Below are 22,093 nucleotides of genomic sequence, written 5' to 3'. Positions count from 1 at the left end.
AGTGCAACGCGAGAGTGCATGGTGGCTTGATGTTAAACGTTACCTTGCTTGCAACACTTGCGTTTTTCTGCGCAGTGCACATAAAAACACAGCGAAGCGTGTTTGGTTGTGGCGTTGTTGTGCGCCATTGTTCATAGCTTGCGAGATAAGCAGTCATTCCCTCACACGACGCATTGCATTGTAGCAGAAGTGTTAAGCGTTAATTATTCTTGTGACTTTACGTGCCAAAACAATCTGATTATGAGCCACGTGGTAGTCAGGGGGACTCCAGATTTTTTTTAACCACCTGGGATTCTTTAACGTGCACCTAAATCGAAGTACACGAGTATTTTTGCATTTCACCCCCATCGAAATGCGGCTGCCGTGGTCGTGATTGTACCGGCAACGTCGAGCAACACCATTGCCGTAAAACTACCGCGGCGGGTGCAGAAATGTTGATTTGATGGGCGGCCGCACCATCATAGTGTCGTCTAGACACTGCGATGCGTTAATGCGCATTTGCGTCTGCACGCCACACTAATTTCTCCGCTTGACAAATTTGCATTGTTTATTTTTTCAGAAATAGCAAGAACGTTTGGTACTGTACCTTCAATTTAAATTTATGCAGCTTGTGCGCGACTAATACCGTGTCTAGTAGTAGCGTCTCCTTGCCTTCTTACATCGGTCTTTTCCCTCTACCACCCTCCCCCCCCCTCTATGCGAGCGAAGAGTGACGGCTGTTTGTTTTTTGATCACTCGTGTCGAGACTGCGTCGGTTCTACTTATTCTCTTCCTTCCCTCCCTACCTTCTCTCCACCATTCTATACACGTCCCTTCTGTACTGCTGCACCTTGGTACAACGGTAAGCGTGGCAGCTTCTGCGATGCTTTTGCCGGGAGTCACGGATAATTACAGCAGTCGAGAGGGCATTGTGGCGACGTGATGGAAAGTTCCAAACGAGTTTTTCGCGCGCTCCGGCTCTGAACCACTTCTCGACGCGCTGTGCCAGACAGCAACAGCATCAGTGTAAAAGTCGAAGGAAGGGGAAATTAAAGCTTCACTTTAAAAGCGTTTCTTCGCACCGGTTGTCCATTGAGCAATGTTTCACCAGCTAGCCTAGCAAAAAAAAAAAAAATGTTGAATAAGGTCAACCAGCACGAGTGACTGCCGCCTCAGCGGCAAGAGCGTGCAGCTCTTCGTAAGAGGAGCTTCTCGGGGTTCTTTAAGGTGCACCCTAAACGCGTACACGAACGTTTTAACGCGACAGTGTTAAGGTCCCCGTGTCGCGGGAAATCCGGCGTCGGCGTAAGCGCCGGCGTCCGTGGCGGGGAAAATCTTCCCGAACCACCCCGAGTACGCAGGCCCTCCACGTGGCGCAGGGGCGTTAGTGGAAAAAAAAAAAAGAAAAGAAAAACTGAATTTCTCAAAGTAAGATCCGTCAGAAAAATCGTAAAGTACGACTTAACTACAACCTACAGACACGATAGCGTCGGATTGTAATTTGAATGTGCGAGAAAACATAATTCTGCTACGAAGAAAGTCATACACAAACCCCTTTTCCAGCATTTCTACCCTAAACAGCGGCACGCCGGGTAGAACACCATCCAGATAGGCGCTCGCCTCCTCGGCAGGTTAGGGAGCCTACATTCGAACGCTGTTTTACGGCGTTGCATGTAGGCTCCCTGCGGCAGGTCAAATTGGGACTTAGCCTACCTAATGCGTTTTGGCCACGTGCGCGCCTCGGGTCAACAGCAAACAATTAATAAAATAATAAAAAGGCCCTAGGGCATTCACATTGTGATCTAAGACGGCTTATATAGCCCCTGTAAAAATGTCTTCCAAGCAATGCATTTGGGTTTTAAGCAGACTTTAAGGGGGATCGGTGTAAGCTTGGTCTTTGTAAGCTGGCTTTCCCACGTTGTGTTTTACAGTGAAGCCTACTCATAAAGAAAAATGCGATGCGAACAGGGGCCCGTTAACGCTATCGCGTTCAACTCTAGAAGGCGAAGCCCTCAAGCGTCCTCCAATTTTTTTTCATACCGCCTTCATCGGAATGCGGCCGCTGTGGCCGCCGGGATCGAACTCGCGACAATGAGCTCAGCAGCGCAACGCCATTGCAGGATGGGAAATAATCGAAGCCCGTGAAATATCAATATTGACTAAGAAATGTGTCAGTGCGCCATCTGTATTGCTATCTGACGAGGAAATTGCATATTTATCTGCGCTGAGTTAACCTGTATAAGACCAGGCGTACTTACCATGCGCGTGAACCATTCTCTAAGGATGATTAAGCACTGCCTCTTTTTTTATGTTATTGTATGACTTGGACGATCCGTTGTAGCATATTTAAATACCTGTCTGACGCAATATTACATCACTTCATAGTCAGCGCATTGTGTCGTGTTCCGTGTGTCTGCACCTGTGTTAGTGTCTTCCCGCCTAAATATGAGTGACCAACTAGCCGATGCTTTCATGGTAATAACCCATATAGTCATTTTCACCTTAATATATATATACAGGGTGTCCCAGCTATCACTCAGCACGATTTAAGAAAAAGAGGAACGGCGTTACGCGAAGCATACCTAGTGCGTATTGTTTCCAGTGCAGTGGAGTAGCCGCCAGTATTTTTTTCGTTACTGAGATCTAATTAGCTAATTGTAATTAATTATCTAACTCGAGAAGTATTGTCCTACTTGTCAAAGTGTCAATGAGAAAATTGTAGAGCAGCATGAAATACTCTCGATATAGCTTTGTGTTGCTCAGTATGTGCTACATAAAAGTGTTTTTCCGAGTGTGAAAGAAGGCCGCGAATACACGCAAAGTGCATCGAGCGACCAGTCGCGCTGCACTTCCCCACCCCAGGTGGTCAAAATTAATCCAGTGTCCTAGAATACATGCCTGATAATCGTATGGTGATTTTGGCACTTCAAATCTCAGAATTTAGTTGTTAGGTATATTTTTATTTTTCATATACGACCCCATCTATCGCGGGCAGGGACACGATCTCGTGACTCAGCCATAGAATAGATAGCGCCGAGCCAGCAAATTAGAGCCTGCGCAGCTTTGGAAATGAAGCACGATCGCACGGCTCATGCACATGATTTTACGTTCACAAAGCGCCATTGTAGTTGAATGAGAATTTCACATTTCGCTCGTAATTCCAGTAACTTGCGACTGCAAATGTAAACCTTTTTCTAACAAGCAAAAGTCTGGTTATTTTCCTGAGAAGCGGATTACCTTGAACATTAGTGGGGCATCAGGCGCTATCGTTCCCAATTGTCAAGCATGCTTTGCCCTGTTTTCTTGCAAATATAAGTCTCGTTACCTCTTTCTATGCAGAAAACATTTTTTTTGTTTTGGTTAGCATTTCTTGTTTGGTTGTTTCTTTAGGTTCAACGCACTTTCCGACTACGGGAAAGCCACTCGGAAAACATTGTTTTATCAGCGTAATAATAAAAATATTATGTTAAAAAAGACGCAGAAAAGCTTGTGAACATTTCGCCTCTTACGTCTGCTCCCCCCCTTCCCTCCTAGTCCTTCTTTGTGTGTTTAGCGCTTCAGCAGCCTATTGATTATAGTTCCAAGCAAACCGAAACTTATCAACTTTATTGTTTAGTTTTCAATAGGTATGACTTACAGAGCAAAATATTTTGGAAACGGTGATCGAAGAAAAGGTTGTCGCATGTTTTTGTTACGCGATAGAACTTATCATCATCGTTGGACGAATCTAGCCCGGAGAATGTGCACGCTACCCGCGGTTGGAGCAAGGAAATAAAGGTGTACGCTGAGCCGACTACCATGCAGTGGCGAGCTGTGTAACGATGGAAGTAATCCGTTTTAATTACTTCTTTCCGGGTTTTACGTGCCAAAGACAGTTCTGATTATGAGGCACGCCGTAGTGGAGGGATCAATGTTGACCACCTGGGGTTCTTTAACGTGCACTACAACGCAAGTAAACGGGCATTTTTTTTGGCATTGTGCCTCCATCGAAATGCGGCCGCCGCGGCCGGGATTCGATCCCGGGATATCATGCTCATCGGCGCAACGCCTTACTTAGCTGACTGAGCCACGTACCGCGGCGAGTTCCGTTTTAAATATAAATTATGCGATGGTCAGTACTGCAGCACAAGACTACTCAATTTTGTTTTGTTCACTAATTTTGTCCGCCCTTGTATCAGACGTTTCAGACCACAATTTGCTGCAATGCCGCTAAACGTACCGCAGTGACCACCTAGTTTCTCGGGAATGGCATCAAAGTTCTTTCGTGATACGCCTAACTTGTTGGGAAGCAACAAAATCCGAGTGGCTGTGGCAAATGGAGTAGGCGACGGAACACGCAGCACGCGTTGAACAGACAAACACATTATTACAGCGCAGGCACCGTAGCTGAGGGCTAAATGCCGCAGTTTGTTGTCAAAAAATTAGGGGCAGCTTCACACTAAGTGGTGCGAAGACTGGGCAAGCAGCGAAGCTGGTGGCCCTTCCCCAGCTTTAACTTTGCTTTCCTTTGCTTAACTTGGTTAGGCTTAGCTGGTTCTTAGCCGAACTTAGCTGACCCCGAATATCGGGTCAAAACTCGGAGTCGACGCGCAGACTTCTAACCCTCGCTTGGGTAGCGGCATGGCGCTTTTCGCGCAGCGCTTCCTCTTCCTCGGGAGTGACGATTTTCTTCGTCCCATATGCACGGCGACGTTCTCGGCGCAGTGGTGCGAGGCGTACTGTCGCCTCGCTGCGGCGGCACGGAGCTTTTACGATGTGCTGTGACGTCACATCCGCAGTCATATCCGCAGCTGTTGCGGCACGTTCATGTGGCGAGTGTGGTGCGGCCGCTGGGAAGATCATCAATGCTCGGCTCTGGCGAGGGTAACCTAGGAGAGGGTGGTAACCTCGCCGAGTGATGACGTCACGAGGCGTTGCTAGGCGACGCCTCGTGACATCATCGCTCGGTGACGTTTTCCAGCGTACAACTGACGCCAAACGCCTAGATTAAACATCTTCGCTGTTAAAAAGAGCCGACAAGATCTTTATGAGTGCGCCATGAAAACGGAACAGCAATGGCGAGAAGCCAACGCCGTACACGCGACGACGCCAGGAGGAGCAATCCACACTGAGCGTGGTGACGACTACTCGACGCGATTTCGCATGGAATAGTGTCCTGGAACATTCCGTACGTACTGGTCAAAAAACGTGCAGACTCGCTTTTCAAAAACTCGAGCAGAGCAGGGCGGCCGACAGCTTCAAGTTGCCTTCACGCAGCGAGCGAGCACACGGTACGGTAGCGAAGTCTCCCCATTGACGTCACAAACGAGACGATCTCCAAGATCTCGGGGCGAATAGGGAATTAACTTTACAGAATATCCATACGTACGTGCTACGAGTAAATGCTTGTTTTTGCATCATATTGATTATTTTTAGCGTTACAAGAATAAGATGTAGCAACACATGGTGGCGCCCATAGAGTTAGTGTATTAATTCCATAGAGTTACTCTACTGACTCTACAAGGAAAGCTGGGCGAAAAAAGTGGGAACCCCATAGGCGCCGCCATGTTGTTACGACTGATTTTTGTAACACTAAAAATATTTAAAACATTGTGCAACAGCAAGCACTTACACATAGCAGGTATAGGCACGGACGTTTGAAGTTAATTCTATGTATTTTCAGAAAGATCGGATGGCATACTTAGAAAATTTTGGTGTAAAATTTACGGTATCTAAAGGCTGCGTTTGCAGGTGCCTTAAGTAGATGGCGCTACCATACTGACGGAGGCTCGGGATCGCGTTGATTGCGCGCCTGCACAGAGTAGCAACAAGCGGCGCCCTTGTGGTTTCCGATTTCAATACATGGGCGCTATGGGGAGTTTTTCCTCTAGAGTATGTTATATTACTTCTTTGATTAACTATTTAGGAATAGCTGGGCGAAAGAATTTGCAACCGCTAAAGGCGCCGCCACATGTTGCCACCTCAAGTTTTTGTAACGCTTAAAATACACAAAATCTGATGTCAAAGCAACGCTCTACGTAGCATACACGTATGGCCAATGTGTAAAGTTCATTCCTTATATCTTCAGAAAGATCCCATGCCTATTTATAAAATTTTGATGTAAATTTACGGTGCGTGAAAGATTATGTTTGCAGGCGCCTGAAATAGATGACGTCACTATACTTAGGATCAAACAAACTTCTTTAGTTTATTTTTTTTTTTTTTCAGAGTGCAATTACGAGATAAATATGCAGAAGATGGTTCCAAGGTCCCGAGACCGTGCCGGGACCCTACCGTTAATTGCGCCGCTTGTCGGAATCGCATCTCGTCGTCCGCGCCTGCGCACCTGTACATCGTAGCAACATGGCGGCGCCCTTGCGATTACTGATTTTAATTCATAGCTTTTCATCTACAGAGGTGGTTATATTAGCTGTATGATGCTGCCTTTGCGGTTGCCGCTTTTTTCGCCCAGCGTTCCCTCTAGAATAATTATACTAACTATGCTAGGAGCACCAGCGATTCTAGCGCGCTAAGCTTAGCATGAACGGGACAGGAGTGCCATCGACGCTGTCAGTGAGAAATACATTTTCCCCCATGGCCTTTGAGATCGGTCAGCGCGCGCCGCAAGGTCTCGGAGGCAACAATTCAACCTAGGCTTGCCGCCCATGTCATCGCGTTTCCCTGATGTTGGTTATCAGCTGTTGGCGCATCGTGAGAGGCGTGGGCTTGCTTTGCCACTAGGACTGTTAATTCAATGGCACTACCGTCCTTATGCTGTCGACACACACACACACAAGCAAGCGCGCACCCACACCATTAGAGAATTAAAAAGTTAGCCAATTACTTTTAAGATGCGGCGTCCAAACCCACTCCCCAATGGTGACGCCCTGTGGATAACAAATGCAGATCTCAAAGACCATGCCTTTGCTGGCTACATGCGGCAGAAGTGATTGCGGGAGCCGAATACCCACCATAGACACCAGGTTGGACACCCAGCATACGGCGTGTTTCGGTTCCGGCGTCCGCAATTGTTTTCACTACAATACCACAGCGTGCATTACTACCAGGGGCACTACTATATATGCTTTCGCTGCATGCAGCCAAAAAAAAAAAAAAAAAAAAAACATGGCCTTTGAGATTTGCATTGGGTTGGACACCACCTAACCGGAGGCCAGGGTCTAAAAAGCCTTTCATTCGGCCGAAGTCATGTACGATGACTATCCAAACCGCGTCTCTTTCTTTCTTTTCTTGTGGCTGCCTGGCGAAAGAGGCCATATACACGACAAAAAGCTGAGTTTACTCAGACGTGATTAAAATCACTGGTGATTTCTCAACCACGGTGTTATCAACTGGGTCGACTCTGATCAACCACACATGAACATCATCATCAGCAGCAGCAGCCTATTGACCCTTTTCGCGGCCATCCCGTGGGCGCTGCCATGTTTGATCACGTGGTGACGCGTCCATTGCTTGCCTCAACTGCTCCGTTGCCTCCTTGTTTACAATGGAAGTGTATGACGCCCGGCGCGGCTTAGAAAACATCTGTTTCGGGAGATATCGTAGACGGTGACTGGGTGGACGACACGAAGCTTTGGCCACAGCTTCAGAGAACATGTTAAAGCGCTTTTGGAGCTGTTTAAGCTACGTCCAAACGGCTCGAGCAGCGTATGGTGCTTGCTCTAAAAGCGGGGCTAAATATGTATTTCAAGCTATCCAAACTTTCCGCTCATAAATTGAATCCGGATTAGCGTGTTTCGCTCTTCGTTCTTTATTTGGCAAATATTTTGAAGCGGCGGCTTGTCAAGTTTCTGACTCAGTAAGGTTCCTTGGTGGGGTCACTATCTGATAATTTTCTGCCTAATCGCTCGTGGGTGTGCTCAGTTCAGTTAGATTTGTTCTTGCTGCACACAAGGCTTGAAACGTAGCTGCTCTGTACATTGTAATACCTTGTGAGAAAATGTACTTTCTCTTGTGGGCCGTCACGAAACATTCAGCTTCGACCATTCGTGCGCTATCGGTGTAGTACCGTCACTTATTGTGCTCATACAGTGCGCTGCGCGCATATATTCAAGTGGTCGCCCATTCAATTATTCTTGGCACTTTGGCGAAGGTGTAGGTGTAAGCGTTCTTGCAGGTTGGGGTAGATGTGAGTAGATACTGTGCGCGAAACCTACAATGACAGAAAGCGGCGCTACTCCCGTTATCATTGTTTGGCGAGCGGTACTCACTCTTGCCGACGTACCAGGGCTGAAGCTCTTTCTTTGAAGGTTAGCAATACAACGCTGGCGGTTGAGCAAATTTCTGTATCCTCGAGGAAAGCCGTATATCTCGAAGTGCCGGAAACACGTACGGACAGTTGCAGCAGCGGTCCGCGAACTTGGCGCAACAAATTCACTACATTCCTTAATATACCAGTCACTATATTTGCAGCTAGCCAACTACTGCACATGTCTTCAATCATCATGATTCAAACCAGCATGAATGGAGCACAGTGCGTTAGCGAAAACTCAGTTGCATTTCCGGCAGCTGATCGCACAGAAGTTAGGTAGAAGCGGTTTCGTATTCGTGCGCGGTCGCTGAGGAGACGTATGGCGTGCCGCCGTAAGCGCCATTCGTTTCTCTACAACAAACTGCTCCGCGAAAAGGGTCAATATTTATGTCCACTGCAGGACGAAGGCCTCTCCCTGCGATCTCCAATTACACCTGTCTTGCGCTAGCGTATTCCAACTTGCGCCTGCAATTTTCCTAACTTCATCATCCCACCTGGTTTTCTGCCGTCCTCCACTACGCTTCCCTTCTCTTGGTATCCATTCTGTAACCCTAATAATGGTCCACCGGTTATCCTAAAGCCCCTCCATACGCGTTTTCGCCGGCCAGCAGAAGCGGCGGTGGCGCGTGGATGGAGGGGCTTTAGGTTATCCATCCTACGCATTACATGGCCTGCCCAGCTCCATTTATTTCGCTTAATGTCAACTACAATATCGTTTATCCCCGTTTGTTCTCTGATCCACACCGCTCTCTTGTATCTTAACGTGAGGCCTAACATTTTCCGTTCCATCGCTCTTTGCGCGGTCCTTGTTCTCGAGCTTCTTTGGTAACCTCCAAGTTTCTGCCCCATATGTTAGCACTGGTAGAATGCAATGATTGTAGACTTTTCTTTTCAACGACAGTGGTAAGCTCCCAGTCAGGATTTGGCAATGCCTTCCGTATGCACTCCAACCCAATTTTATTCTTCTGTAAATTTCTTTCTCATTTCACATGAACATACACTTGGTCTCATTAGCCTATGTGTGTGTGTGTACGCTCTACTGAGGTGGCGCGGCCTCAGCAGCCCCTTGACGAGGAAATCGAACATTCAGTTGATGCTAAATAGGCTCGTGTAGCAGATAATTTACAACTAGCTGTACGCAGCAAAAAAAAAAATGACATAACCTACCGGCAACAATTATCTGTGGCACTCCAAGCCTCTTTAAGACCTAAGGGAGCCGTTCAGCAGAGTGGCGCAGTGGAAGCGTGCTGGGCCCATAACCCAGAGGTCCGTGGATCGAAACCACGCTCTGCTACATTTTTTTTTTTCCAGTCAGCTTTTCTTTTTTTTTTTTTAATGTTCTTATGTATATTTACAGGGGGAGCAATATGCTCGCCATTGTTGAGGTTCTCTTGTTCTACAAGTACCTAAATTCGAAAGTGAGCCACAGGCGCACAGATGCAGAAAGTTCTATCCTCCCTCCATTGTGAAGCTAGCAGCGTGATGCGATCGAGTGGTGTGCACAACCGCAGCGCGATCAGATATGTAAAAAATTAATTCCTTGCGTAAAATGTTAACTATTCCTTTAGGAATAGCTAGCCCCCTGTTGTTGGCCAGTCCATACGGAATGCCCGTTGCACGTTTTCTTCTAGGCAGCCGACTGCATATGCACTTATAGAAGCGCGCGTGAACTGAATTTTTCGCAAATAAAAATTTATTTCAAACGGCTCTTCGTGTCGTCAGTACTCTTAATGCCAAGTTAATTGTCACACTCGTTCTATGATTATAGCAGCTCGACATAGGGGTAATCTGGAGGCAACGGCTTAATCTCAATATCGGCCGCACCATAGGTGCGCTAAAACTCATGTGCGCGTATAAAGGTTAGGTTTAATTGTCACGTGACTTCCGCGCAGGTTTGTTATATGGCACTCGGGCCGTATTAGATCTACCGTGACGTGCCATCTAAATAATAAATAAACTATTAAACTAAAAAAATTTTACCCTTACCGCCGCTTTGCTCTTCCTTAAATTTTGCAACAGGATTGCACTTCATGGTCCGAATTGTTCAATATAACACTTGAATTGCTTGGTTTGCCAAGAAAGAAGATGCTAAGCTTTCTTCTGCACCCCTTACAGGGTGTGATGCCCAAAACATGGTGGTTATGATGCTACCTGGGGTAACACTTTGGGCATTTTCAAGTTCCCCCATGTCATCAAATTCGGCAGCGGTGGCATTCTGAGCCAATCAGAGGCTGCTCCAATTGACTCAAAATGTCACCATCACCAAATTCACCAGTATCTCCGCGGTCGATCACTGTCGGCATCGGCGGTACGGCGAAGCATGACTTTCAAGTTTGGTTTCAATTATAATTGCTTGGGCATACGTTGTAGCCATCAGGAACTACAAACTGACAATAGGTGCTGCAGAATCACAAGCTGCTGCTCAATATTGCCGCTGTAGAGTATCACGAGCCAGCGCTGAGAAGGAAGTTGTGACTGGGACGCGCGCTCGGCAAGAGGCGGGCGCTGAAGGACAAGAGGTAGAGGCTGAGGAGCGCTCAGCTCCGTGTGACAGGCACGCGAACGCTGCTTCACTCACGGACGCGATTGCCTTTGGAAACGTGGGCGTTCTCCGAGACCTTATCCGCTATGTGGTGCGGGCACGTTGATCTTCAACGGCTCAGCTGCCCGCCTCAGCCCACGCTGGGTTCCATTTTTGCCCTCATGAGAAATGAAGCGCAGCAAGCGATCCAAGGTCCCGTTCCTCGCAGCAATGCGCCGCCTGTGACAGCACAGTTGCAGCGGCCGTCGTATGCGGAAGTTTTGGGGTGAGTCCCTCCCCGTCTTCGCTCCGACCCATTTCGTCCCCGCCACGTATTACGCCGCGTTATACGTCCCGCCGCTCCCATCAGTGCAACCCATCCAACGTATGGAGTATATCGGCGCCCGCTCGAAAGGAAATCTGACGTCTGGCGTATCCCGGAGAGAAGACCTCTGTGCTATCACTGTGGAGAAGCCGGTCACGTATACCGCCGCCTCGGACTGCAAGGTTTTGCCGCGGATTCACCAAGGCACAGATATGGCGAAAGGTTTAATTAGGGCGATTGAAGAATACCTGAACCAGCAGAGTATGCCACTGTTCCCGCGGCGGCAGCCGCGCTCGCCGTCCCCCAGGCGATCTTCCCCAGCTCCTAGAAGGCCCCCAATGGCAACGCAGGGACGATCGCCAAGCCCTCGCCGGGAAAACTAAGAACAGCGACCTTCGGGGGCGAGGCCGCTAATAATCGCCCTTCCGAAGACCTCCCATCGACGCGAGCACGGTCTACTCAGCACGATTCAATGACGACAGCAGCCGAACTCAACGACAGACTCTCGCTAGATATACCTGTTGTGCTCGGCGGCCGCCACGTTAGTGTTATTGGACACGGGTGCCGACTACTCAATCTTGTGTAGAAAACTAGCGACGGACCTTAGAAAGGTTATCACGTCTTGGTCTGGAGCGCAAATTCGTACTGCTGGCGGGCATATCGTAACACCGTTGGGCATGTGCACGGTCAGAGTACAAATTCCTGGGTCTACGTACATTCCAGCCAGCTGCCTTATACTCCGCAATGGACACTTTGCAAAAAAGCTGCTGCGCATGCGCGAGCGCGTCGTTTGCGAGCGCCCCCTACATGGTTGGAATGATAGCAGACGACAGCTCCCTGCCTGGCTGGTCACTCCGGCACGTTCAGGCAAGCTCCCGTGCCCACGTTTCTGAGTGTCATGCCAGCGCACTGCGTCGCGTATGGGTGTACGAATTATTACGGCAAGAATAACGTGGGTTTTTTTCGGTTTCCGTCCGAGAAGCTGTATCCACTGAAAAGAGCGTCATGGGTGAACGCCGTAAAGCGGTTGAATGCGGACGGCTCAGTGTGGCAGCCAAACGTGCACTCAAGGATTTGCAGCGAGCACTTTATAGCAGGTATGTCATGAATTTTGGCCTGTAGTGAGTCATTTGTATTAATTTTTCCACTTCTTCAATTTTAGGCCGGCCTTCAAACTTTTCTAGCCACCCTGACTACGTGCCAACTGTTTTCTCATACACCCGAACTGCCGGACCGGCTGCAGTGGACCGGCATGGTCGTTGGATTAAGAGGCATGCAACAGCACGTAAGTGACAACGAAGTAGGATTCCGGTGTGGCATGCGCACGACGGCATCAGGTAGTGGTTTTAGAACGTGCTTGTTTTAGGTGTGAGCTCGTAGTTATCTGAACGTGGGCTCGCGCTGCCGGCGTCTCGGCGGATTAAACCACGGCCGCTGGATAAAAAAAAAAAAAAAAAAATCCAGCGGCCGTGCCTAAACCATGCGCGTGGCGGTATCGGCCAGTGGTTTCAGAGCGCGCTCTCTAAACGCGGGCAAGCGTCGCCGGCGTTTCATGCGAGCGGCGGCATCGGCAACTGGTGGTTCCAGACCGTGCTCTTGTTCTCGGTGTACGCTCACAGCTCTCAGAGCGCGGACTCGCTCCGCCGGCGTCTCGCCGGCTTAAATCGTGCGCATATGCGCGTGTCAACTAACACACGCGTTTTTATTGCGCAATAAATAAAAATCGAGGGTCGTATTTGTTAATGATTATTTTTAAAAGTGTCATACAGTCTCGCACGTCGCTGCACATCCGATAGCACATAGATGGGCTACTTGATGCGACGAGTTATATGACAAATGCAATCCGTTGGAAAATATGGCGCAAAGTCCGCGATTATTCTATGCTGCCACTCGAAGTGACAGATAACTGAGCGATATGAATCAAAGGCTAGCCGACGGAATGCAATCTGCTCTGATATATGATGATGTGACAGGTTGCATGTGTTAGCGTCTATCCAAGCCACTCTAAGAGTTCATCGCTGGGCTTCATTTTAGCTTTGTTTTAATGCATACATGTAACAGTTTGCACATCACTAAATGTGCATTGTAATGCAGGCGGTCCAGCTTCTACAACGCTGCAGGAAGAGAAAAGCAAGAGTGCATCTACAGGCACCAAATCCAACGGGGCTGCTGCATCTGATAAGGACGAGAATGGTCAGCATTTTGCAACATTACCTGCTTCAAAAATGTCAGGTTACAATGCTGCCAGTCAGGCTGACGAGCAGCCACAGTTGCATGCATGCTGAGCCTCACTGCCCACCTAATATTTACTGATTCACATGGAACTTGCTTAGCTGTTGCGATTAACATAACATGAAACATTCAATATGTCAAAGTTGACAATCAGAGTTAGGTTCCAAATGTATTCGATTTTAGAGCGTACCAAAGTAGTACAACACAAGAAGTTTAGTCGCCGGGTGAGCTAAACGCAAGTTGCACCAAACGAAGCCAAGTGCTTTAGATGCATTGCTAACTATGGCGTCTATATGAGTGTTCCATGACAAATGAGAAGACAAATGGACGCCCAAATACTTTATAGAGCATGCTGAGGCTATAGGCCGAAGTGAGCGATATGAAGCAAAGGCTAGCCGACGGAATGCAGTCTGGTCCGACAGGTGGCGATGCGACAGGTTGCATGTGTTAGCACCTATCCAAGCCACTCTAGTTCATCGCTGGACTTCATTTTAGCCTTGTTTTAATACATACATGTAACAGTTTGCACAGCACTAAATGTGCTTTGTAATGCAGGCGGTTCAGCTTCTACGACGCTGCAGGAAGAGAAAAGCAAGAGTGCATCTACTGACGTCAAATCCAATGGGGCTGCTTCATGTGATAAGGACGAGAATGGTGAGCATTTTGCAACATCACCTGCTTCAAAAATAGCAAGATACAAGCATGCTGAGCCCCAATGCCCACTTAGTTTTTTTTATTCGCAAGGAACTCTCTCAGCTGCTGTGATTAACGTAACTGGAAACATGCAATATGCCACTGCAGCTGAGCCAAAAGATGATGACAATGCTATATATTCACAAATGTGTATACCTCCATTCATGTTGTATATGTGCAATATTAGGTAATACATGGTTTTGTGTGATAAACTTGTAATTTCAATTTCAGAAACATGCACTCTTCCCGAGGAGGCTCCCAGTGATCAAGCTTTAGGTCAGAGTCTGCCTCGGTTAAAGGAGCCACCCAATGACTGCAATGGTAATTAATTTTGCATGAACAGAACTTGAGTTTCTTAATCTCCGCTTTCACTACTTAGCACTTAAGCTGCTAATAAACATACCATATGAAGCCAAGAGGCAATGAAGTAAGAAAAAGCAAAGTGATAGTAGAAGAAAATGTTTCATTGGCTTTTGTGATATTGTTACAATGCTTATGAAGTGTTTGTAATAGTACTACGCACAAATTAGTGATGTATCTGAGAGTGGCCTACAATGCATCAATTTTTCAATTCTATAGAAGGAAGTCATGGTGGTAGAATGACTTTGTGCATTTTGTGGCGAGTCAACATAATTGTAGATTAATTAAATATCTATTTATTAGACAAGCAGACATGCTAGGTTATTTCATAAAAATAATTTAATCACCTCCTCGAATTACATGCTCAGGTTATTGGCTGGAAGCATTACTGGAAAGCAACAAAATATTTCGCAGTTGCTGCCAAATAGCCCCATGTCAAACATGGTAGTGCCTTCACCAGAGTGGTTGTCTGTAGTGGCACATTTCACCCAGAAGTAAGAAGGAGGTACTTTAGGTAAGCAGGATGTTTAATTTAGCCTAAGCTCAATGTTTGCTGTTTATTTCTTGCCACTACTGCACAGAAATGGCCAAAATAAGTCGCATACACAAATGACTGGACTGGATATTCTTAAGTGCAGTTCACAGAATTTAAGTTTCTTTTTTATTAGTTAAAGTTGTAAACTTCATACTTCAATTATTTTTTAAATCTGCTTTTTCGCTTTAAGTGGTGTAAGGCGAGTGAGGAGCAGTTCACTGAAACACGCCTGTCAGAGATGCGGGGATGCGATACGCATTTGTGTGATTTTAGATGACTTGCGATGTGCCGGTTGCTAGAGCAATAAGATTTTTGGCATGGCCTCTGCGATTGCATGTGTAGTCTCAGTTACCATGCTTTTGGTTGTTAAGTTGTGCTGCTCTGGGTATAGATTACCACTCAGTGAAAGACATTCGGGTGCGCAACGTTGACACTTTACCCGGTCGCTCACACCTCACTCCTGGCCGGACAGTGACCTCACCTAAAAATAGTATATCTTGCACCGTGGTTAGTACACAGTGCTGCACAATGTTGTTTTGTCTGCTGCTATGATGTTAACGTCTTGTTACTCTCTTAACCCAACCCTATGTTATTGCATATAAAGTGTGCCTCAAGCTTGATTCAATGGAAGTAGTTCCTTGTCCAAACTAGTTGTGTCTGTATGTCTGTACCTTTTGTTTCGCCTGATTTTTGTCAATTCTTTATTTTTTGCAGACCACAAGGAACAAGCTAGAAGTGATTGTGCTTCCTGCAATGAGTTGAAGGAGAAACTAAACCACATGGAGGAAAAACTTGGACTGCTGCATGATACTGTGACAAAACTGCAGCAAAGGAATGACCGTCTTGAAAGTCAGCTTGATGCATCCAAGTTGCAGTTGCTTACACTAGAAACAATTCAGGAGTCGCCCAAGAGCTGTATGTTTTACACTGGGTTACCGCGCTATGAAGTTTTTCATTCGTTGCTGCAATACCTTACACCTAGGGCTGATGAGATGTCTTACTGGAACTGGGAAAAAAAAAGCCAAAATGAAACTCGTGGCCGGCCGAAAGAAACTGAATTAGCCATGGAATTTTTTATGGTTCTTGTGCGGCTTAGGACTGGAATGCGTGGAAAGGAGCTCGCGCGCAACTTCAGTATATCCGAAAGCCAAGTGAGCCGTATTTTCACAACGTGGATAAACTTCCTAGAGAGGGAGCTTCGGCACCTTAACCATATACCTTCACGAGAACAAATTCTGCCTCACCTCCCAAAATCTTTTCGACATTTCGAAAACACGAGGCTTATTTTGGATGCCACAGAGGTCAGAATACAGCGACCATCGTCTCAAAGTGCGCAGCGCCAGACATTTTCTTCCTACAAACACTACAATACGTATAAAGTCCTTATTGGGTGCACACCTGACGGATACATAGCATTTGTATCTCGTTTGTGGGGAGGCTCTGTATCGGATAAGAATATTCTGCAGTGTAGTGGGCTTCTGGATGACTTGGAGCCTGGTGATGCTATTATGGTTGATAAAGGGTTCACATTCCCCTACTTGCCTCCTGACCTGACAGTATACAGGCCTCCTTTTCGAGAACGACATGAAATGCAAATGAATGCCCAAGATGTATTAGAGACAAGGCGCATTGCATCGGCAAGGGTTCATGTAGAAAGAGTGATCGCACGTGTCAAAAGCTTCCATATCCTAGACAGGCCATTTCCAATTTGTATGATGGACATTGCTGAGCACATCTTCAAAGTGTGCTGCTTTTTAAGCAATTATCGAAATGTACTCATTAAGGACACCGACTAACAAGGATGAAAATAATGCCTCGAGCAATGCCACCTGCAAACCGCAGGTAGCCGTGATCCTCATTCCCAGAGCTTCCACAAGTTATAGCTTGAATAAGTCTAAGCACGCCGTGCATAGCATAGCAGCGATTCTCATTGCATGATCCCCTTCTTGATCTATACGTTTGCGCTTGTCAAGAATTAAGGTAGCTATACAATTCATATAGATAAGTTACGTATATGCTTTCCATACTCCTTGATTATACACTTTATTCGTGACTGCTGGTATTGTTACTCAACGCCTTTCCATAGCCTCCAGAAGCTGTACAGACACGGGTTATATTTCGCAGATTTCTCGATCGCCTGATTGATATAATATTAATATTGAATATCCTTTTGTTAATCCAGCCTGTTTATCGTGTTGATGTCACGCGAGTGTTGCTTTGATTCCATTACCTCGACCTCGGCTATTTCACAAGATGCCAAAAGCAAGGTAATAGGCTTGTAATGCTATAGGTCATTGAATATCTCCATTTTTGCGATTACAATGTTGGCATTCTTCTCTCGGTACACGTGAACATTTCGTATGAAGAGACAAGTTTTCCAAGTATAATATTCCCACCTTTCATCAAACTGAATGGTATACTTCGTTTGCTTGTCGTTTGTCCCCTGCACATGTAAAGTCCTTGCAACACTTGAGCGCTAGTTGTACACGAACCCTTCCAGTAAAGTTTGTGTGGATGCTTTAGGTACTGTGAAGTTCAGTATAGAATTTCTCTGCTGCCTTTACTATATTATCAAAACTACTGATGACATTGTCATGCTCATCTTCCATTGCATTCATCTTGTTCTTTCCTATGTGCAGTTTCCTGCTTACCGATTTAATGTTCAAATATAAGATGCTGTGCTCTCATGCGGGCAGCAGCGAAACTTTTTTTCTCATAAATTTCAATGATGCTAGTATGTTTATGTATGTGTATAGCAGCTCTCGACAGCTGCCTCACACTTCTCAACTACCTATCTCTCTACCCTATAAGCCACCCAACGTACACAAATTTTTAGAATCTATAAATTTGTTTTTTATCAGTGGCATGTATATGCATATATGTATTTTCCATACATAGCACTTTTCTGGTTGTCACCATTAGCAGCTTCGAGCGCCCTCGCCTTTGGCAAACTGTATGCTTACAACACAAGTTTTTAAAAAATGTTTTGTGAATAAATTTGAGTTTTTTTTACTCTAGGTATTTTCAGACTGATTTAACTCGGAAGGGTTGTTTATGAATTGACTGGACATCTCCAGTGTGAATACGACAAGGCATGTCTGGCCTAAGGGACGCTCATTTAGGTAATGAATATCTATATAAAAACAATAAGTTATGGAGAGCTTCAGCTTCACCAGGCAAGAGGTCCGGGGCAATTTTTGCATTGTCATCATCGGAACAACTGGCAGACTTGCAAGGCTCACAGGAGTTGTCGACGGAAAAAGTCTCAAAGCAGTGATCTGTTAAAGCACTGATCATGGCCAGGGATATTCCCTGTGGTAGCACTTGCTTTACGACGCTGAAATTCACCACGCGAAGGCATGTACAGTTGTCGGTAACAGTACAGTATGAGGGACAGTGACATGCATGACAAACAACGGCATTGATTGGTGCAGCAATTTAATCACTATCTAGAACTGGCAGTGGAGGTAACAGTTCCATATATGTCAGGACCTGCAGTGGCACATGAACAAAATCGGTCAGACTTAGGCTAATTTTGGGTGGTGCAGGAGGATTAGAAGAGAGGCAGGTCAAGTCACAGTACTTGCGGAACAATCGATGAGCGCAGAGTGATCAGAGAGAAAGTCTATGCCAAGTATCAGATCATAGGGGCAGTAGGCAAGCACGATGAAAAGGACGACAGTATGGCGACCAGCAATGCTTATGCGGGCAGTACACATTCGTACTACGCCAGTCGTTCTGCTGTCGGCAATGCGTACGACCCGAGTGATGGCAGGTGCAAGAACTTTCTTTAGATGACAGTGAAGGGTGAGCGCCTTAAGTTACCAACTTCCTAGCAAACCACGGACTGAATTAAGGATCCTGTTGCGGTGAAGTAGTCCCAGGGAGTCTGCTGGGGTGCGCCGGGAAATGCTCCCAGCTAGCGAGTTCCTCTTCATGTGTTTGGAATGCTCTGTCCAGATAGAAAATGACATTGACTAGCATTATGGTTGGGTCCCGCCTGTTCCCCTTGGTGGCACGTCCATACATGATGAGCCATTCTTCTCCCTTTGGTGGTGCTGATACGCTTGAGTGGCAGCACCAGAAGATTGGGGTCAGCCGTCCTGCAGGAGTACAGTTTCACTGAAAGTTATGGAAACACCGCCATGATAAGTGACATTGGAGCCATTTGTTGAAGAGAAGTGAACGTGCGAGCCTCAATTGGGCGCACTTGCAACTGTACCGTAGTTCTTGCAGTTATTTGAGCTTCTTTATATTAAGCACCAAGCTGTCTTTCAGCGAACAGACATAAAAACCGTCCTTGATTTTCTTGTAGGAGACATACTGTCCCGTTGTATATAGCTTGCCCAGTCGCTTTACACGTCTAGTGAGCACCTCTGGGATGAAAGCTTTTAGCATGAAGTGCAATATTGCTGGGAGCATATGATTTTCCCAGAATGGCCGATCGAAAAAAATTCTCTCTACATGGATGTGATGCATTTCACCTCGGTTTTGTGCCTCTGTCCATATGACAAAATCGCACCACTTGTGCCCTGTTGTAGCCATTTGCCCTTGAACTTGGTAGTAGTAGGCGTGGTCTTTTTTTAGGTAGACTTGCCCATCCTTCAGCATGCAGCAAAATTTGCTGTCCTTGGATGCATCTTCTGCAGTCATACCCTTTTTCGAAAATAGGCATTTTACCTCGAGCAATCCTTGCTCGCCATCCAGGACAACAATCCGATCTGGAGAGGCAGCCAAAAATGGGTAGTGCTTGTGAATGTGCAACCCAGTTTCGGTCACCTCCAGTTGCACATCTCGACTGCGTATAAGTATGGAATATGCTTCAACAGCATCTTGCTCATGCATCCTTCCATAAACCATGGCTTCGCTCATGGCTCTATTGCTTGGGTAGAGCAACATTCTTAGCAAGCCTTCCGGCTTCACACAGTGACACACTCTTTTAAACACCGAGGCCGTTATGCGACCTGTCCTTGCAGAGTGCCAGAGCTTGTTCGCTGCCTGACCCATTGTGTCTCTGCAAATGGTTTGACGTTGCACATCATCGAGGGGCTCCATTGTTTGTAGATGAGCACTTATGAGGGTTTGAGCTTGCTCAGACCACAGATCCTCTTCATCATTTAAAACCTGACGATCAGGATTCACGTTACTGTGCGCTACTTTGTCCTCGGGACACAGGTAGCGTAGCACTTGTAGTGAAGGGCAGCACGCAGAAAGGTTTGCCTTGAGTTTCGAAATCTCGTCTTGAGACGGTCGCACATAGGGGCAGGGGTCATACTTGCGCTGCTTCTTAACGTAGGCAGGCTTGCTCACAACATGCCTCTGAAAGGGGATGTCTTGAAGTGGCAACCTTGGGGCCTGTTTTTTTACTGCACCACAAAGAAAATAAACATGTCAGTGATGCAACACACATCTATTATCGTAATCAGTACAGTACTGCTTTTAAGTTTTTCTATAGTGGAGGCTGTTACCATCTACTAATAGCAATATTTACCAGCCTATTCTGTTGCATACTTTTTGTTTTGTCAACATTGCTTTCGAATTGTGATTCAATATAACATGCAAAAATAAAGTTCATTTAGTGTACTGTGATTTCTGAATTACTCGACAAGCCGAGGCTGACAACAAAATCAATGTTCCAAATAATTTGTAAAAAAAAGAGAACATTTCAAATGGAGATATGGTACTACACCTTCAGCAGGAACAATCCACTTGCATGGCACATCGGTACAGGACTCTTGTTCCTTGGCCGTCTTGTCCGTTACGCTCAGCAGCACTCCAGCAACATGCTGACAGGATTGACTGAGCCTGCAGTCCATAAAGTGTGAGTATAGGTGGATATAAACAACCGATAATTAAGATTGTATGAATTCCTAAGGAAAGCAGGCTGTTCTAAAGCTGCAGCGCCGGAAAGAAAAGTAACATAAACGTAGAAGTGACGGCAAAGTATGTTCATGTGAGGGGACTACACACTCTTGCTTAAAGCATTCCCTGAAACCTTGGCGTGGCAGTACGCAGTTAGTGTGTCCACGATCCACCGCCTAAACGCTTTATAAAACTGTGCTGAGGTGGAAGTCAAAAGCACTTTACAGGAAAAAATATGCGGCGAACGTGTTCCTATATTTCACATGTAGTGCAAAGGGAATCGTGGCCGGGGTTTCGGTTATCCGCACCAGTTTGAGTTTTGTTTCTTTATAACGCTGACAACTCTCGCACGGACAGCTTCCATGCCTACTGAAGTCCATTTGCATTGGAATCTTAGCGCATGACTAAAGCGCGATTATAGCAAGATCGAAGTCAAGCGAACACCGAAGCGAGACGTACTAATGATTGACCCCGCATTGGCGCAGGCACACAAGTCCGTTTGACAAGAAACGGCCACAGCTACAGCGCAGTTCGCATGTAATGTATGTACTGCATTCTACATTTTCTTCGCTGTTCGCAGGACCAAGGCACGATAGAACTACACACCTGTACTGCTTCCAATCGTCATAGAATGCAAATATTAAGTACTTTCGTTTAGCGCATGCTGGGTCTGCTACTCGTTTCAAAGCGAACGTGCGCGTGTTTTAGGGACCCGAGTCACTGCCAAACGCTGAGCTCTTCACTGATAACTGCATTTTTGTTGGCCAGAAAAACATTTGTAATTTCTTACCCGGCTACACATGTGCAGTGCGCTCCAGCGATGTCCCCACTTGCTTTGCGATACCACGCCGTCACAATGTAGGCACCGGACTTCATCGATGGCAAGCAAGCCGCCCGAACAAGACCCACTTGTGGGTCACTAGTGCTCAAATTGAGCATAACGTTCTTCACGTAGCCCTCTTCTTTAAATGCCCAACCACGATGGGCTTGACGCACGGTCGCGGTTGTAGAGTGCAGGTAGCTCCATACTTGGTCGCTGGCAATCGAGCATCGCGAAAAGTCGCAAATCCATCCCGTGTCCAAAAAAGAAAACGGAATACAGTCTTCCTCCATCATTTTGACACGACGTAGGACGACTAAACAAACAACGGAAGCTGAATTTCACGCGATCAAACTCGATGGCAAGCTGAATTTCACGCGATCAAACTCGATGGCACAGGTAGCAATAAAAGGAGACGACGGGGAATGCTCTCCACACAAATAATCTCGCACCCAGCGCCCCGAACGCTTCCTCAGGCCTACGGCAGATGGCGCTCACTATTTTGCAAAGTGTCCATT

General features: G+C 46.5%; 1 protein-coding gene and 1 non-coding gene across 3 annotated transcripts; both read left to right on the top strand.

Moving 5' to 3' along the window:
• The first annotated feature begins 9,449 nt into the window (after window positions 1-9,449).
• On the top strand, window positions 9,450-9,521 carry Trnam-cau (transfer RNA methionine (anticodon CAU)). The gene has a single exon. It is a non-coding gene; the product is annotated as a tRNA-Met (tRNA).
• Window positions 9,522-11,824: 2,303 nt separating this feature from the next.
• Window positions 11,825-20,552, top strand: LOC119441499 (uncharacterized). Of its 2 annotated transcripts, XR_007465489.1 has the most exons (7): window positions 11,825-12,170; window positions 12,236-12,358; window positions 13,168-13,266; window positions 13,861-13,959; window positions 14,230-14,319; window positions 15,608-18,700; window positions 18,751-20,552. XR_007465489.1 is itself a non-coding variant. In XM_037706119.2 (6 exons), exons 1-6 carry the CDS (start codon window positions 11,972-11,974, stop codon window positions 16,687-16,689), a joined length of 1,692 nt encoding a protein of 563 aa, XP_037562047.1. In that variant the 5' UTR covers window positions 11,825-11,971; the 3' UTR covers window positions 16,690-20,552. The 2 variants fall into 2 exon arrangements, 1 of the variants encoding a protein (XP_037562047.1); XM_037706119.2 differs by having other exon boundaries at window positions 15,608-20,552.
• The last annotated feature ends 1,541 nt before the right edge of the window (window positions 20,553-22,093 follow it).

The sequence above is a fragment of the Dermacentor silvarum genome, chromosome 2, assembly GCF_013339745.2.
Source record: "Dermacentor silvarum isolate Dsil-2018 chromosome 2, BIME_Dsil_1.4, whole genome shotgun sequence".
NCBI classification, from domain to species: Eukaryota; Metazoa; Arthropoda; class Arachnida; order Ixodida; family Ixodidae; genus Dermacentor; species Dermacentor silvarum.
The sequence above is the reverse complement of the archived record's forward strand: the minus strand, read 5'-3'. Positions and strand labels throughout refer to the sequence as shown.

Coding starts and splice junctions, on each gene's coding strand:
- LOC119441499 (XM_037706119.2), top strand. CDS start 11,972: ATGCCAGCGCACTGCGTCGCGTATGGGTGTACGAATTATTACGGCAAG. Junction 12,171..12,235: donor CAGCGAGCACTTTATAGCAG/GTATGTCATGAA, acceptor CTTCAATTTTAG/GCCGGCCTTCAAACTTTTCT. Junction 14,320..15,607: donor GCCACCCAATGACTGCAATG/GTAATTAATTTT, acceptor TATTTTTTGCAG/ACCACAAGGAACAAGCTAGA.